The sequence below is a fragment of the Canis aureus genome, chromosome 3 (assembly GCF_053574225.1).
Source record: "Canis aureus isolate CA01 chromosome 3, VMU_Caureus_v.1.0, whole genome shotgun sequence".
NCBI lineage: Eukaryota > Metazoa > Chordata > Mammalia > Carnivora > Canidae > Canis > Canis aureus.
The window spans coordinates 52,997,490-53,014,962 of NC_135613.1; the positions used below are offsets into that span (position 1 = coordinate 52,997,490).

General features: G+C 43.3%; 1 protein-coding gene across 2 annotated transcripts in view; it reads right to left on the reverse strand.

The window, feature by feature from the left end:
* MAP2K4 (mitogen-activated protein kinase kinase 4) overlaps positions 1-17,115 on the reverse strand; it is a 131,739-nt gene extending 114,624 nt beyond the window's left edge. The window contains exons 1-2 of one of the 2 annotated variants that reach the window (XM_077892611.1): positions 16,983-17,115; positions 6,757-6,789 (exon numbers count right to left, since the gene is read on the reverse strand). In XM_077892611.1, coding sequence (XP_077748737.1) covers positions 6,757-6,789; positions 16,983-17,100 — 151 coding nt within the window. In that variant the 5' untranslated portion in view covers positions 17,101-17,115. The remainder of the gene's footprint in view (positions 1-6,756; positions 6,790-16,982) is intronic. The other variant, XM_077892612.1, reaches the window with a different exon arrangement.
* Positions 17,116-17,473: the final 358 nt, after the last annotated feature.

Consider the following 17,473-nt stretch of genomic DNA (forward strand, 5'->3'; position numbering starts at 1 on the left):
AAGAATCCTTATCACTGAGAAGACATGGGACCGACACAGACTAAATCATGAAAATCAGAACCAGCTCTCAGATACCTCAGTGGACACAGGTGGAGGAAGGAGAACACAGGATAAGAGTGGCCACATGCTGGTAACCACTGATGCTATGCAATGGGTACGTGGGGGATTGGTGATACTATTTCATATTTGTGTATGATTAGAAACTTTCATCCAAAGTTTTCAAAAATTAAATTGTGTTAAAGATGGAAGAAAGAACACTGAGGGACATAAATCTTTGCCAATTGCATCAATGTGCTGTTAAAAGTCCGTATACAAATCCATCCTCACGCAGCGCATGGCTACACCACCTTGTTCCCTGACTCTCATGTCTCATCTTGGTCGGCGGCTCCCTGGACACACAAAGTCATTTGAGAATCCTGAAGCAATTCATTCTCTGCATCTGTCTAGGCCAGAATAATATTTTTTTTTCATTAAACAATTTTCTCCTAGTGGTAGATCCCCTATGTCCTAACTTCAGAGATAGAAGAGGGAATCTTTCCAAATAACATTCAGCCAGGCTTATTAGATAGCACTATGAAACTCTCCAGGGCCAGAAAATCAGAAATGATACACATGATGAGTCCAGATCTCATGGCTATTTGCAAAATACAAAAAAGCTTAAAAGACATTGGCTTAGAAAATCAATCTTATGAGCACCCCTGCTTTCTTTCAAGAAATAATAAAACACGATGGTTTATAGCATGTCGACTGTGACCAGAGCAAGGTCACACAGTTCTGTCACTCATTAGCTGGATGACTTCGGAAGATTTACTTATTAATCTTTCTGTGCTCCTGTTTCCTCCTCTATAATAGTTATTATACCTACCTCATGAGGTTTTAAGAATTAAAGGAGTGCTTGGAATGGGGTTTGACACATAGTAAATGGGTTACCTATTATTATTATCATTTCTGCCAGTCCATCTCTACACGTTCAATCTCTCAAAGAATATAAGCACCCTCAGAACAGGCTCTAGATTGAATTCATCTTTTAAAGACCCCAGTGCGCCTCTTATCATTAGCAGCATCTGTTAAATGTTACATTTGTTCCTCTGTTTATTTACCATATATGAGGATCTCTACAGGGAAGGGAATATGCTTGTATGTACTTGATTTTCATTTCTGATTAATGTTCACTTAATTCTGCCTAATGAGAAGATGAAAACCAACCTGGGTGTTATAAAAGTGACTTCTAGGACGCCTTTTCATCTAGACACTTGTGTCTGGATTTTGAAAGCACCTCATAAAAATCATGTCGTGAGAATCTCAAGTAGTTGCTCCACCTTGTTTGAAAACCATCACCCTAAATTTATAAGCTAAATTGAAAATCACTTTAACTGGAGATTTAGTTAGGAATATGCAAAACTTTCACATCATTTCTGCCCTATAGCTGCCCAACCACAAAAGTTTTGTCAAACAGCCCAACACTGCTAGTAGAGAGAAGTTCTACAGGCAGATGAAGGCAAACTTTCTGCACAGTGGGATTATCACTCATTTTTTTTTCTCGCTCAAAAATGTAACACATTAAGCTCTTCCAAAAGATTTTTAAGGTGCAACAGCTATTCAAAACCTTCCCTCTCCTAGCAACAAACACCATTCCTCAGGAGGAATTAATGTTCCCATTACTTTCAAGATCAAAGATAATTAGGCAACATTCCCCTTGGAATATTATAAGGCATAAAGGGATTACGTGAACCTTGACTCTGACTATACCACTACTGCAATTCTTGAGCCATTTATATAAAAGCTGTTTCCAAGCAGATGGATTTTCCACTGGCAGTTTATCATGGTCCACAAAGATAGTGATGAATATCCTAGATGCTAGTCAGGCTTATGGCAAATCCTATACAAGTCTCATTTTTCAACTAATTTCTGCATATAAATTTAAAATATAGACAAATAAAATATTAAGTCTATATAAATTTAAATAAAACTTGTAAATCTCCCATAGCAACATTCTGTTTCTTATGACTGCTGAAAAACTTAGCTGAGTTTAATAAATTCCAAATGAGGGCAGCCCAGGTAGCTCAGCAGTTTAGTGCCTGCCTTCAGCCCAGGACGTGATCCTGAAGACCTGGGATCGAGTCCCACGTCGGGCTCCCTGGGGGAGCCTGCTTCTCCCTCTGCCTGCGTCTCTGCCTCTCTCTCTGTATCTCTCATGAATAAATAAATCTTTAAAAAATAAATAAATAAATAAATAAATAAATAAATAAATAAATAAATAAATAAATTCCAAATGATGAAATTTTAGCTGTTAGGGATAGATTTTTGCTACATAAAATAGAAAATTAGAAATTTAATCAGTTGAATTTTCCAAGTTCTTAATTTAATTGCAGGATAGCTTGACTCTCTCCCTGCACTTCTTCCTTTGCCTGATTTTCTACATGCTCTACCTCTAAATACACTCTTCCCGCCCACCCCCCCTTAAATACACTCTTGTGCAAAACATCATCCTTTATAGATGCTTTTTACCAGGTCAATAAACTTATTAATGACTTCCTCAAATTTCTGGGAAGATTCACAAAACATCCTTCCTCCTCTTTATGGTTTCCTTTTTATTATTATCAACTTAAAAACAATTAGGGACACTTATTGTAAAAGAGTAGTTTCACAATTAATGAGAATCTGTCATTAGGATACCTCCAGTGTTTCTCCAAATACTCTGATGTGCAGTGTTATCAAAAGCAATCACTACCTGTAATCCAAATATTAGTGATTTCAAGAATAAAAGTCAGCTATGAAGCACATAAGTTTCTAAAAAAGATCCTGTTGTTTATGCAAAGTTTCCCAAGTAAAACAACTTTTGAAAGTCACTAGAAAAAGTTTTCAAAGCTACCAAAATAGTAAAGGCTACAGAAAAGCTACAAGGCTCTACTCAAACTTGTCTTTAGCATTCAAGAACTCTATAGCATGGGCTCCTTAATAAGTCATCATTGTCATCCAAATAGGAAAATCAGAACGCTAATACACTAGGGTACATCTGACACCTATAAAAGCACTTCTCAAAAAGTGTTTCTAGGCATATCTCCCCCTGACAAAAAAAAAAAAGAAACAATTTTACAAAGCAAAGCAAATCATATTCTAAAGAACTGCCTTTAGGTTAGCTGATTAAAGCCATCAAGATATCATTCAAACTTGGTCAGAAGCCACCTAAACACCTTTAGAAGTACAAAATCATTATCTCTAAATGCTAAATGATGAATTAATCAATCTTCTCAATTTAGGCACTCTAAATAAGAATATTTTTTTCCTCAAGTACTCTTATATTCAGACATCAAAATAATTTGACAATCCAACAGTGTTAAATACAACACTGCTGTCTTTAATTATAACTTCATTTATTTACTTTTTATCTCAGATGTGTATTATCTTAAATGAATATATTTAGAAAGCCAAAAAGCAAATAAATGCAAATTATAATTGATTTTAAAAAGTCAACCATGAGGTGCAAAGTGGATTTTTATTGAATTTCCATAAAAATCTGGTTCCGAAGTTAAATATGCAATCTCACACTGTGTGTGTAAATACCCCCACACACGTTTCCAATAAAACTCCACTAACTTATAACAGGCAATTGTAATAAACTAATTGGAATAGTGATGTAACAATATAAACAAAAACTATGTGAAAGTCAAACAATGGAGAAAATTAATCCTTCAGAGCTTCCATTAGTCATCAGAATCATCTTACAATAAGTCTTTCTGATTTATGATAGAGAATTGAACATCTGAAGCAGTTGTACTCACTCACGTACTTTTAACAATAATCCAGTTTTGTGCTATTTGCACCCCATCCCCTCCTACAGCTACTATATAACAAATATTCTGTTTTATTAACATATAAATATTCTTAATTAAACATAAGTTCTGATGATTTTTGGAACACCCTTAAAATGAAACAGAAGATTCTGGCACTAGACCATGCCCTATTAGATGAGAAAAGACTATCTTAGCGATTTCAAGAACTTTATTTTTAAAGATATGATGACCACTTTTAACATAAAGTTAATGTCTCAATTTCAAATGTAAGACTGTCTATAAATGTTAGGAAAGCGTACTTTAATTTTTAAGGCAGGACCAATCTTGGAAAAAAGTTAATGTATGTAAGCAAGTGAAAACTTAAAGAGTTTAGTACAAAAATAAGTGCTGTCAACTTGGAGCTGGCCATACCTACCAACATCCCTGCTCCAACCCTGATATGGGTGCTCCTTCACTGGAGTGTTCCATTGAGGTTCCAGCTAGCAGACAGCTCTGCTTCATTCCAAAGTAGGGCAGGCCCACCATTGGATCTCCAAGCCACGTTCTCCAATCAGGAAAGCAGTCTCATGAGACCCACTGCAAACCACAACCCCATCCCCATGCTGTTCTTTCTCGTGACACAACAGCAGAGAAAAGGTGCCCAGGACACCTCTCCTACACTACCTCTTCTTGGGTTCAGCTGCCAATCAATCTATAGTATCGGCAGCTGAACGCTCAGAACCAACCCCAGATCAACTCAAGTCCACTACACTCTGAGCCCACTGAGGACAGGGACCTATTTATTTCTGAACTAATCATTTCCCCCTCTTTATGTACCAAGGTGTCCAAAAGGTGCTTTGTAAAGGAATGTATCAAACTGTGCTGAATCCCAAAAGCTGGAAAACAAAGATAGAGGGGAATGAAAAAGGAGATGTGAGGAGTAGCCAATGTGAAGAGGTAGGGAAGACAACCAAAAGTGAGTATCAAAGTAGAAATGTATACACCTCCTTGTTTGACTCTTCCATGTGGACAGCACTGCAACTCTGCTGTTTCTGTAACAATGGTAAAGGGACAGAACCACTTAGTCTGAGGGCACCTTTAATCTAGCTACAGAGCTTTTCAAGGACACTGCTACATAATTTTAAACTTAATAAAATCAATACATTTCTCTTGCTTTGTGTCCACAACTGGGCTAAATTAGAAAAAAAAGGGCAACAATGTGAACGCAGCTTTAAATTTTAAAAATCTCAGGAATTTTCTTAGATTTTGTCAAAACATAAAAAATTACATGAAACATTAAATATTTTGTTAAAATGTAAGTGAAAGCTAAAAATTATCACAGTAAGTGTATTAAAATTAAAAATAGCATAAAATAGAAGTTGTAACTTCATTATATATAGATGTATATCATATATGTAGATTTATCACTGGAAGGAAATCACATATTATTAGTTAAAGGTAAGAGAAGCATGATAGTAATGAAACAAAAAAATTTTTTAACAAAAAATATTTGTTTTTTTGTTAAAAAAAAATTTTAAGATTTTATTTGAGAGAGCGAGTGAGAGAGTGTGAGCACAAGCTGGGGGAGGGGCAGAGGGAGAGGGAGAAGCAGACTTCCTGCTGAGCAGGGAGCCGGATGTGGTGAAGCTCGATCCCAGGACCCTGAGATCATGACCTGAGATGAAGACAGACGCTTAACTGACTGAGCCACCCAGGTGTCCCTAAAAGAATAAACCTTAAATGATCTTAACACAAAAAGAAATAGTAACTATGTGAGGTGAGGGAGGCGTTAACTAACCTACTGTGATCATCATTTTGCAATATATAAGCATATGAAATCGTCATACTAAATACCTTAAACTTACGCAAATGTTATATATGTCAGTTATATCTCAATAAAGCTGGGGGGGGGGGTAGAATGATGTATATCAAAAGGTGGTCACCATTCTTTACTCTGAATAAATAAGAAGATGAAACTAAGTTACATAATATTTTGGGATGCTTTTATGTTAACTGGAGAGTAGCCTCCTTGAGTAAGGATTTTTTTGAAACTGCATTTATACAAATGATATTTAAGTTTAAAATGCATTTGTTTTAGCTTTAAAATTTTGCTTTTTAATAGGAAACTTATTCTATAAATACTAGTGTCCTAAAATAGAACATTAGTCTCTATTATGGAGTAGAGGGAGGCAGAAAGAAGAAACAAACTTTGTTTCAAAGAAAAAAGTAAAAGTGCTCTAAATGTATGGTTCAAATAAATGAATTTTAAAGTATTAAACCTCTGAGTACGGTTACAGACTTTTCACACCATGATATTAAAAGGGAACTTTCAGGGTGCCTACGTGGCTCAATTGGTTAAGCATCTGCCTTCGGCTCAGGTCATGGTGCCAGGGTCCTGGAATTGAGCCCCGCATCTGGCTCTCTGCTCAGTGGGGAGCCTGCTTCTCCCTTTCCCTCTGCCTGCTGTTCCCCCTGCTTGGGGACCTGCTCTTTCTTTCTGTCAGATAAATAAAATCTTTTTTAAAAATGTAAAAACAAAACAAACAAAAGAGAACTTTCCTCAATCTATAGTTTAAATTATGGTTAAAGTCCAAATACTTCTGTATATTTTTTATAACTAAGTCACATGAATATCTTTGTATACCTATAAACATGTTTCTAAACCTAGTCTGCTTACTGTACCTATGTACATCTCAAAACTACATACACTTGATATCTATACACGTTTCTCTATACCTACGTACGTTTGAATACCTGTATCTTTCTATTCCAATTTCAAGTGAAAACAAGAACAATTTACAATAAAAAATATAACACAATTTTTTTTTTTTTTTTGTATTTGAAAAAGAATGAGAAATGGAAGCTCTTTTAATGTAAAACTGCCATGGTTGGTTAGTTGAAACAATAGTGGACACATTCCCAATACCAAGATGAATATGGAAAAAAAAATAAGTAGCATAATATCATAAAATTTGTAGCTTACTTTGTGCCTTTTCACAGAAGTTTATCTGAAAGCCTAAAGTAAAAGAGATAAGTTCCAGTTCATTGACTGTAAACCAAACAAACCAAAATTAGAACATGACATTACATTTCTATATTACATTTGAATAAAACCAATTCAAGAACAGTTCAAATCACATAGCCCCCACCATCACAGTGATAATTGTAACATATGGCCTTTCTTTAAAAAGTCAGCTCTCTCTAGGGTAGAAGTACTTTATTAAGAGGAGTTGAAGTAAAGATTAAATTCTAAATTCTGCCATTACCTTAATTTTTCACATCTATTAGATAAATAGGACAGCTACTAGCCCCTGGAAGTCAAGAGTAATTTTTTTATAATCTTGTCAATTTTTTCGATCTACAAATTCAGAACATATTACAGGTTACTTTTATCAACTCAAATGAATGACTGAAAACTATTCATGATTAATTGCTATCCGTGATTCAAAATCTTCAAAAGAAGTTCATAGATTGTGAAGCCTAAACACTCAAAGCAACATTTTCTAATCAATTTGCTAACTTCAAGCATAATAAGACAATGAACTACTGAGGAGGAACTGCAATCCTCCTAAAGGAGGGCTGACAAGACTGTGTCCTCCCTAGGAATGAGAAGGCAGAGCAGGACCTTAGAAGTTACAGAAAGAAAACCTGTGAATTCTCCTTGGGAAGTAAACTCATGTCCTAAATCCTGCTGGACCTGGACCTGGTCCTACCTTATGCCTACATTCATACAGGTATAATTTCTTGTAAAATACACCCAGTAAAATAAGCTGTTTATGACAAAACCTTCTCAAAATATGCTCTCACTACTTCAGTTTAATTGGGTGAATGTCTGGTTTTCTTAGTCTACCTACACCTGCGTTTATTAATGCTTTAGGAACTACACGGAGCAACTCGGATCATTCAAACTTGTATTTACACAAATGCAATCAAAACTCAGAAGAAAAAAGCCAGGACTAAAGGGAGGATGTGTTTAAGTAGTCTTTCCCATCCAGTTACCAAAATGCTTAAGATGCTATGATAAAGGGGCACCTGGCTGGCTCAGTGGTTGAGTGTCTGCCTTTGGCTCACGTTATGATCCCAGAGTCCTGGGATCGAGTCCTACATCGGGCTCCCTGCATGGAGCCTGCTTCTCCCTCTGCCTATGTCTCTGCCTCTCTCTGTGTGTCTCTCATGAATAAATAAATAAAATCTTTTTTAAAAAGTAAAGAAATGCTAAGATAAAGATCTCACCTATAACGTGCAAAACCTGAAAAATCTTAATGTAGCTTCTTTGCCCAGAAGTGACCTACTGCTCACTATGTAGTCACACAAAAGACATCACAGGAGGGAGTGGGAATGGACACACTTTATGGGCAGAAGTCCAGGGGGCAAACCTGGAGGCAGCCACCCCTCAAGCTAAACTTGCTGCCCCATCAGATGCTCGGCAGGAAGACTTCAGAAAGAGAAAAGTCAGAGAGCCAGTAGTCTTAAAGGCCCAAAGCAACTAAAAGCCAGCAAACCTCCTGCTGGGCAAAACGAGGTGAGCACAGGTCCAGGAGCAAAGGAAACCCGCTCTCTGGAAGCAGCGATAATACACAGAGGGCACAAGGGAGCTTTAGCCCTGGGTCAGAAGCCTCTCTCCCACTACCCACCACCACCACCAACCACCACCACCACCAACCACCACCACCCCACACACACACACCCTACTCCCAGGAGAAGGAAGGGAAAACTCCCCTGGACAATTGGGAAGGAAGCAGATGAAACGCTGAAACCAGTTAAGTCAACACTCTTCTTTTTCAGCTCACAGGTTGCTACTAGGTAGCAAAAATAAATGGTGGGAGGAGGGCAACAGAATAGCAATACCAAGGCAAAGGGAGCAAGGAAAATACACTTAAAGGTACAGGAAAAAGAAGGAAATCTGTCTGCACAATCGCAGCTTGATTCCTGAAAAACACATCGTTCCCCACCGCATGGAAAGATGATCGAAATAGGCACTTGCAGCAACTTTTTCAAGGCATGTTATGTTTCAGCTTACCAAAGATCATAAAATTTATAAAAGGGAGAAACAAGAAAAGTTACCAGTTATATCTGATATGCATTCATTGTCTGACTTTACTAAGAAGTGACATTAATTGGCTCCCCTGATGTTTGCCGGTATTCCTGAAATCTGGTTAGGTTCCTCCCAGGGAAAGTATCCACCTTCTTGGACACTGGGACACTAGGCTATGTCTGGGAAGGGCTGTGGTGGAATGTAGAGCCTGAGGTGGGGATCCCCATGCTGTCTGGAGTCCTTCCCTTTTACCTCTCTCAGGGGGACGTGGAATGAAAGGAGAGAGACTGGTTTTGTGTAGGTGAAGCTGGTCTGATGGGGAAGGTGCCACAATCATTGCTCACCTGACGGAGAGACCAGCAATAATCACTGTGGTAATAACAACCTGCATCATTCCAGGCTCTATGTTGGACATTTTAGATATTTTAATGGTCACAAAGCACTTTTGAGTATTGCTGTTCTGTTTTATAGATGAGAAAACGCTGCTCATAGAGGTTAGATACTTGCCCACAGTCACAGAGTTAATCAGCTGCACTCCCTGGATGTACTTGGGCTTCCCCCAAACAGGCTGGAGATGATAATATATAGCATTTAGTTATAGAGCCAACGAGTAAATGAGGTGGTCATTGGCCACAGGCAGGAAAAAGAAATGGCTTATGAGGACTGACAAGATCTCAAGTTAAAAACAACTATGGAAAGGATTTGATCTGTATTTATCAAATCACGAATGGTTTTGGATGATGCAAACAAGCTGTGATTAACTCAATTTAAGTGGCTCCCTTTTAAGTTTGAGAATGGTGAAGCAAGGAAAGTGAAAGGAAACACAGCAGGAGTGGAAACCACTCTAAGTACAATGCACACACAAATTTTGGGCAAGCCAAGATAAATCTTTAGATGTTAGAGCCATAATGATGTACTCTGAGTAACTTTGCAGTTGAGGCCACTTGCCACAATTTTGAGGTTGAACTTGGGAGGCAGCAAACAACTAGACTCTTCATGCTTGTGTCAGAAGGAAGACTTGGTAGTTTGCTCTATGGGCCTGACCCAGTAAGGCGGCTCTGATTTTCTTTGCACTAGTGTGGCTCCATACTGTAGTTCATCATGGTCCATTGGCAGCAGTACCCATGCTTAGGATGTCCGAGGAATTGGAAGGAGCTGCTGAGGAAGTGGGAAACCACTTAGGCCCCTGCCCTGCACCCTCTGGGTTATACTATCGACCCAGAGAAGGGGACTGGGTATATGCAAAACCCACAGGAGCTGTTAGGCTGGCAAAGTAGGTGCAGACACACTGTTTTCAGATTATAAGATAAGATTACCTGATATTATCCTTTTTTTTTTTTTTAAGATTTTATTTATTTATAAATAAATAAATAGGAGCAGAGGGAGAAGCAGGCTCCATGCATGGAGCCTGATATGGGATTCGATCCCAGGTCTCCAGGATCACACCTCGGGCTGAAGGCGGCGCTAAACTGCTGAGCCACCAGGGCTGCTCTTTTCTTTTCTTTTCTTTTCTTTTTTCTTTTCTTTTCTTTTTCTCTTCTCTTCTTTTCTTCTCTTTCTCTCTTTTCTCTTTCTCTCCCTTCCTTCCTTCCTTCCTTTCCACGTAGATTTCCAATCCAAAACACCTCCTAATTCAAAATGCTACCGTCAACCCTCCAGCGAGTTTAGAACTCTATAACATAAAGGAGCATCAGGAAGCAACAAAGCTCCAAAATCAACCCAAACATGGCTGGCTGCTTAGAGCTTCCACCCCCTGGCTGCACCCTAAAATAATTTCCCCTTTCTATTCCTGAATCTGCATCACTTCTGGCAAAGATTCTTCCCTCAGACCTGAATGGCTGAAATGGCTTTGAGCTCAGAGAACCTGTGTGAACCTGTGTTACTGAGCAATAAGAAGAAAGGCTACCAGTCACATAAGTGGGTTAAAAGCCACCTCGTCTAGGGTAAATTACCTTATTGAATGTTAAATTCCCTAATCTATGAAAGGGGACTATGCCCACCTACCCTTACAGGGTGCTTATGAGCATCAAATTAGGTAACGGCAGTGAAAAAGAACTGTGTTAACTATTAATTTCCCTTCTTAATTTTAAATCTGAATTAAAGCTTCCCAGATTGTGTTACTTGGGCCAAAATCTCTATCTCCAAGAGATGGAAACTACAGAGGAAATGACCTGGGTTATGTATGAGAGTTTCTTACATTAGGTAAAAGAAATGGAAAGAAAATAAAGAACTTTACCAAAAAAAAGAAAATAGGACTCAAAATACAGGGTTAACTAATACTCCATCTCAAAACGAGTTTCAGTACACATTCACTCAAAGGTATGTGAGAACAAAAGGAAAGTATCAGGCAGCCCAGGTGGCTGGGCGGTCTAGCGCCGCCTTTGGCCCGGGGTGCGATCCTGGAGACCCTGGAGACCCGGGATCGAGTCCCACGTTGGGCTCCCTGCATGGAGCCTGCTTCTCCCTCTGCCTGTGTCTCTGCCTCTCTCTCTCTCTCTCTCTGTCTCTCATTAATAAATAAAATCTTTAAAAAAAAAAAAAAGAAAGTATCTTGAAAGCATTGCTTTTGTACTTTTTCTCTCTTAATACTAGAGTTGCTCTCATTTTTAAGAGAACAGAGAAATGCAAGGTGCTTTGAGGGGGCCCAATTTGCTGAGCTGGACTTTGTATCAGGTTATGTGAAAAAAGTGTTAAAGGAATAGTACTGAGCACACTGGGGAGGGAAGGCAAGCAATTCTAGGGTTTGGAACTATATCAATTGTATGCACAATTCAGTTCTTTAAAATCCAGGTAAAGGCATCTTCCTATGGCTCTTAGAAACCACAGACTAAATGGCATGAAATAGTCAAACAGAATCGCAAATGGGGCATTTCACACATATTTTATATACTTAAATATTATTGAGAGAAAAAAAGTATATTGATATTAAATCTTCTTTTCCTAATAGACGTGTGTTATTACACCTGAAAGTTCTGTTTTTTGTTTTTTTGTTTTTGGATTTTGTTACTATTTTAGAATACCTAACGTACGTTACACATTACTTTCAGTATACAACTTAATGATTCGGTATTTGTACGTGTCACAAAATGATCACTATAATGAGTCTAGATAACATCCATCACCATACACAGGGGTGCCTGGGTGGCTCCGCAGGTTAAGCGTCTGCCTTCGGCTCAGCTCTTGATTTTGGGGTCCTGGGATTGACCCCCATGTCGGGGTCCCTGCCCAGTGGGGAGTCTGCTTCTTCCTCTCCCTTGGGCCACCCCCCCCCCCCGCTCTTTTCTGTCTCAAATAAAAATCTTTTTAAAAGGGACGCATGGGTGGCTCAGTGGTTAAGCATCTGCCTTAGGCTCAGGTCAAGATCCCAGGGTCCTAGGATCAAGTCCTGCCATCAGGCTCCCCACAAGGAGCCTGCTTCTCTCTCTGCGTATGTCTCTGTCTCTCATGAATTAATATCTTTTTTTTTAACCTTTACAATAACTAATATCCATCACCATACACAAAGAACTTTTATTGTTGTAATGAGAACTTTCAAGATTTACTCTTTGGAACTTTCAAATATGCAATATAATATTAGTAACAATAGTCGCCATGTTGTACATTATTTTGTGTGTGTGTGTGTGTTATAAGCAGGCTACACTCCTAGGATGGAGCCCAACACGGGGCTGGAACTCATGGACCCAAGATCAAGACCTTAGTTGAAATCAAGAGCTGGAAGCCTAAAAGACTGAGCCACCCAGGCGCTCCCATCTGAGTGTGTTTTTTAAGGAGATCAAACTATCATCTTTTTTTTTTAAGATTTTTTAATTTATTTATTAGAGAGAGAGAGAGAGAGAGAGAGGCAGAGAGAGGTAGAGACACAGGCAGAGGGAGAAGCAGGCTCCATGCAGGGAGCCTGACGCAGGACTCGATCCTGGGTCTCTAAGATCATGCCCTGGGCTGAAGGCGGCGCTAAACCGCTAAGCCACCAGGGCTGCCCAAAAACTATCATCTTTTTACTTAAATTGATATTTATAAATTGTTCAGGTGGAGGTAAATAGGCAAGGACTAGACTAGCCCAGAAGTTCTGTTATACATCTACATCTGAGACCCTAGAAGAAAAAAGGAACGACTGCCTACCTAGAACAGCTCATTAAGAGAATCAGAGGTACCTACAATGTATAACTATTTCCTGTAACAAATACTTTACAAATGCCTTCATGTTTTTCAGAATCAGTTGTAGATTCTAACTATTCTAATCACATTTTAGATATTGTTTTAAAAACAATTTCTCGGGAAAAAAAAAAAAAAAACAATTTCTCGGGACTCCTGGGTGGTTCAGTGGTTGAGTGTCTGCCTTCAGCTCAGAGCATGATCCTGGGGTCCCGGGATCAAGTCCCACATCAGGCTCCTAGCGAGGAGCCTGATTCTACCTCTGCATATGTCTCTGCCTCTCCCTGTGTCTCTCATAAGTAAATAAATTTTTTAAAACTGACATTTCAGGACGCCTGGGTGGCTCAGCGGTCTGCCTTCAGCCCAGGGTGTGATCCTGGAGTCCCTGGATCGAGTCCCACGTCGGGCTCCCTGCATGGAGCCTGCTTCTCTCTCTGCCTGTGTCTCTGCCTGCCTCTCTCTCTCTCTCTCTCTCATGAATAAATAAATAAAATCTTTGAAAAAAAAACCTGACATTTCTCAGCTACCCGAGTAAAGTTTATAGAAGTTTTATTTTCCCCCTAAGTATCTAAAATAAACTTCTTGTGTTTATGAGATCTTTAAAACCTGTACATTTTAAGCGACTAGTAACTCTAGCAAGTAAATAACCATGTCTATTAATGATCCTTATACACTTATAGTTTATAATTTTCCAAGCACTTCTGTATGCATTAATCAATAACGTGATCCTCATAACAGCATTGCTAGGTAAGTTTTATCACTATTTTAACAGATGAGAAACTCAGAGTTCAGAGAAGGTGAGTAATCGCCCCAAGTCACAGAGCTTGTACATGATTGAGCAGTTTACCTGAATCCAGGTAAAGACTCATCAGGAATATGCTTAAAGGAGAGGCTCCATAATGAAAAGTAGAAATCCACAGATTACTGAGAAGAGTAGGACCCAGCAATAATGAAGCTAAAGAAACTGTGTAGTGGATCATGAGGGGTTAGGGACACGTCTACTAATAATGAAAGAGACCATTAATGGCATCCTTACAAATAACAGCATTGTTGCTATTAACAATGGTGATGGCTGGCATGTATCACATCCTTACTATATGTCAGGCCCATGCTCTACATGCATCCTCAAAGAAGCTGTGACGTAAGCCTTATTCCTACACTCTAAATGAGAAACTGAGGTCGGGAGAGGTTAAGTATCTTGCCCTGGGTCACAAAAATTTTCAATCCTGATGAGGAGATTCAAATCCAGGACCCCAGAGCTATGACTCTTAAACATTATGATATAAAGAAAAGAATGCCTCCTAACTTGGGCCACTCCTGAGCCACAAACCTCAAAGCTATGAAAAAAAGTATATGGGGTTATCCAGTGCCCAGCACAGGGCTCATCACACAGAAGGACCTGAAATGTATTCCATAATTCCCTACCACTAGCTGTTTGAAGGGGGAGGGGCCATTAACACCTCCCAGGAAGGCAGTGTGTTGGGGCGGCAAGGAGAAGCAGATTGAGGAAGGGGAGGGGGGATATCTACTAAACATTCTAAGGATCTTAAGTCTGATCTAAACCTGAAGGTCTCTAGAGTAAATGAAGCATGAAAGGCCACGCTCTAACCATATAAAACAAAAAGGATCCTAAATTGCTGGTAAGCTCACGGTCTATAACCTGGACTGTGCTAGACAACATCCTGAGACAACATCCTGCGACTTTCAAGTGCTTCTCTTCATTCTGAGTAAGCAAAACAGGCTAAAGAACGAGATATAACTAGCAGTTTCCTGTATCAATCAAGGCTAGACATAGTACTGGTAAAGGAAAAATTCATCAAGATTTCAAAGAGAAGACTTATGACCTCTTTCTCTCTTTGGAAATAGGTTCGGCTTGTTAGAAAGTTTAGTTTACTAGGCACTGAATCTCAGGGATGGCGGAGAAGAATAGAGAACGTCCGAATGATGCCCAGCCGCAAGGACTCTGTGCTCCTAGAACACTCCAAGCTCTTTCTTTCCCACTTTGGAACCTTCATATACACCCTTTCCCTCTGCCTTTAGCACAGGCGTCATCTTTGCACACAGGTCTTCTTAAACCATCTCATCGAAGCAGTCTACCTTTCCCCGTTATCTTCCATCACTAAACCCAGCTCGTTACCTTCGCAACACTTTTTCCTCCATTAGTAATCTTTCTTATTTACAAGCAGAGTGTCTTCCCTCCCCCATCCCGTCAGGAGTGTAAGCTCCACCAGGAATGAGACTGCCCGATTCACTTATTTCTCTATACCTAGTGCTACAGTCTATCCCAAGGCGCAGGCAGATGCTCAATAAAAAAATTTTCTGAACACCAACAAAATAAATGTATACAGCTTCTTCAAACTACCAATCTCCCTACCCCTCCTTCCTTGCCAAAACAAACACAAAACAAAAAATAATGCAAAAGCTTGCATTATTTTTATAAACTTTGTAGGTCACCCATTTTGCACAAGCAATACGATCCTAAGTTGTCATTTTGCTGTTTCATTTCCCCACCAGCAACTACTAGACTGGAAAGCTGTAAGATCAGGAAATCCATGTTTTACTTCGTCTGGATAGTGTGCCGTGCAACATAGCGGCATCCGATAACCAATTCAATTTGAATTAATTATGAAGGCCTGCACAGAAAGTGTCCTCCGAGCTCTGACATCATCCTGTCTATATATCACCATTCTTTATGTGTATTAAAATCATCTCATAGGGAGGGCAACCGGGATTTAAAATAAAAAAAAAAAAAAGAAAAGAAAAGGCATAAAATCCTGTCTCTGCTTCCGGAACGCAGACTCTCTCATAAACACGAAACAGCCAGTCGATGTGGAACCTCCCAAGTTGTGACACCCCTAGACACACGGGTCAGCCGGGCCAGAGAGCCCCTCCGGACAGCTTTCCATCGAGGGGTAACCATGGCGACGCGGACCACCGAGGGTACCCGAGCGGCTCTGCGAATCGTGTGACCCAAGCAGCGAGCGGAGGTCGGCGAGAGATTTCTGAGATTCCCGGTTTTAAAAATAACACTACTCCTCCAAATTCCACAGGAAACTTAAGGAAATGGCCCCCGACGGGCTGGGGCCTGGGGCCTGGAGCCGATCTCAACACCGCCCAGCGCCACCGCCACCGCCACGGCCACCGCCACCGCCACCGCCACCGCACCCACCCGCGTCAGAGCCGCGCGGCTCCGCCAGCGCACCCCGGCGGCGACGGCCCCTCGCGAGGAAGCGGCGCGGCGGCGCCCGGACCCTGCACTGCCCCGCGGCGGCGGAGGCGGCGGAGGCGGCGGAGGCGGGTCGCGCGCCGCGCCGCCGTCCACCGCACCCCGGCACCTCGCAGGTGGCCCCGGCCGAGCGCCCCCCCCCCCCGCCGAAAGTTCGGAGGCGCGGCTCCCGCAGGCGCCGGCCGGGAGGGCAGCTCCAGCTGCGCCCCCGCGGGGAGCCAAGATGGCCCTGCGCGGGCCCCGCTGCGGCGGCGGAGGCGGCGGAGGCGGAGGCGGAGGCGGCGGCGGAGAAGCGCCGGGGGCTGGGGCTGGGCTGCGGCTGGGCTGGGGCTGGGCTGGGCTGCGCGCGCCGCCGCCTCGCCGCCTACCTGCCGGCCCTGCGCGGGCCCGGAACGGCGGGCGGGGCGGCGCCAGGTGAGGGCGGCGGCGGGGGCGGCGGGGGCGGCGGCGGCGGGGGTGGGGGTGGGGGTGGGGGCGGGGGCGGGCCAGGTGGGCCGGGGCCGGGGCGCGGGGCGCGGGGCGGCCGGGCGCGGGCGGAGGCGGGGGCGGGGGCGGAGGCCGCGGCCCCGGGCCTGCGCGCGGGGCCCACCCGGGGCCGCCCGGGCGCGCGGCGGGAAGCGGGAAGCGGGAGCGAGGTCGGGCGCGGGCGCGGGCGCGGGCGGCTCGGGCGGCTTCCTCCGCGGGCTCCGGGGCGGCCGCGGGCGCGGGGACAGGCCGCGGCGACCGCGACGGCCGCGCCGGGGCGGGGGGACGCCGGGGGAGGGGGCCGGGGTCGCGGCGCTGGCGCGCTCCTTACCCTGCATGCTGCTGACGGCCGGGTGGCCCGGCGCCGGGGGCCCCGCGGGGCCCGGGGTGCCGCCGCCGCTGCCGCCCCCGGAGCCGCCGCCGCCGCCGCTCGGGCTCGGAGCCGCCATTGTTGGGAGTGAGGAGCCGAGCGGCGCCGCGGCGGCTGCAATGCAGCAAGCTCGGCCTCTCGCACGGCCGAGGGGCGTGGCCTGCGCCCGCCGTGGCCCCGCCCCCGCCCCGGCCCGGCCCCGCCCCCGGCACGCCCCCGCCCGCGCCTGACGCGGAGCCCGGGCCAGCTGCGGAGCCGCAGAACCGCCCCGAGCGCGGGCGCGGGCGCGGGCGCGGGTGCGCGACCCCGGGCGGCGGCGGGGGGCGGGGGGCGGAGAGCGGGCGGGGGGCCGCCGGGGGCTCGCGCGGTGTGCGGCCCGGGAGCGAGCGTGCGCGCGGCGCGGAGCCTCGTGGTTCCCGCAGAGGACCCCAGAGGCCGAAGAAGCCCGTGTT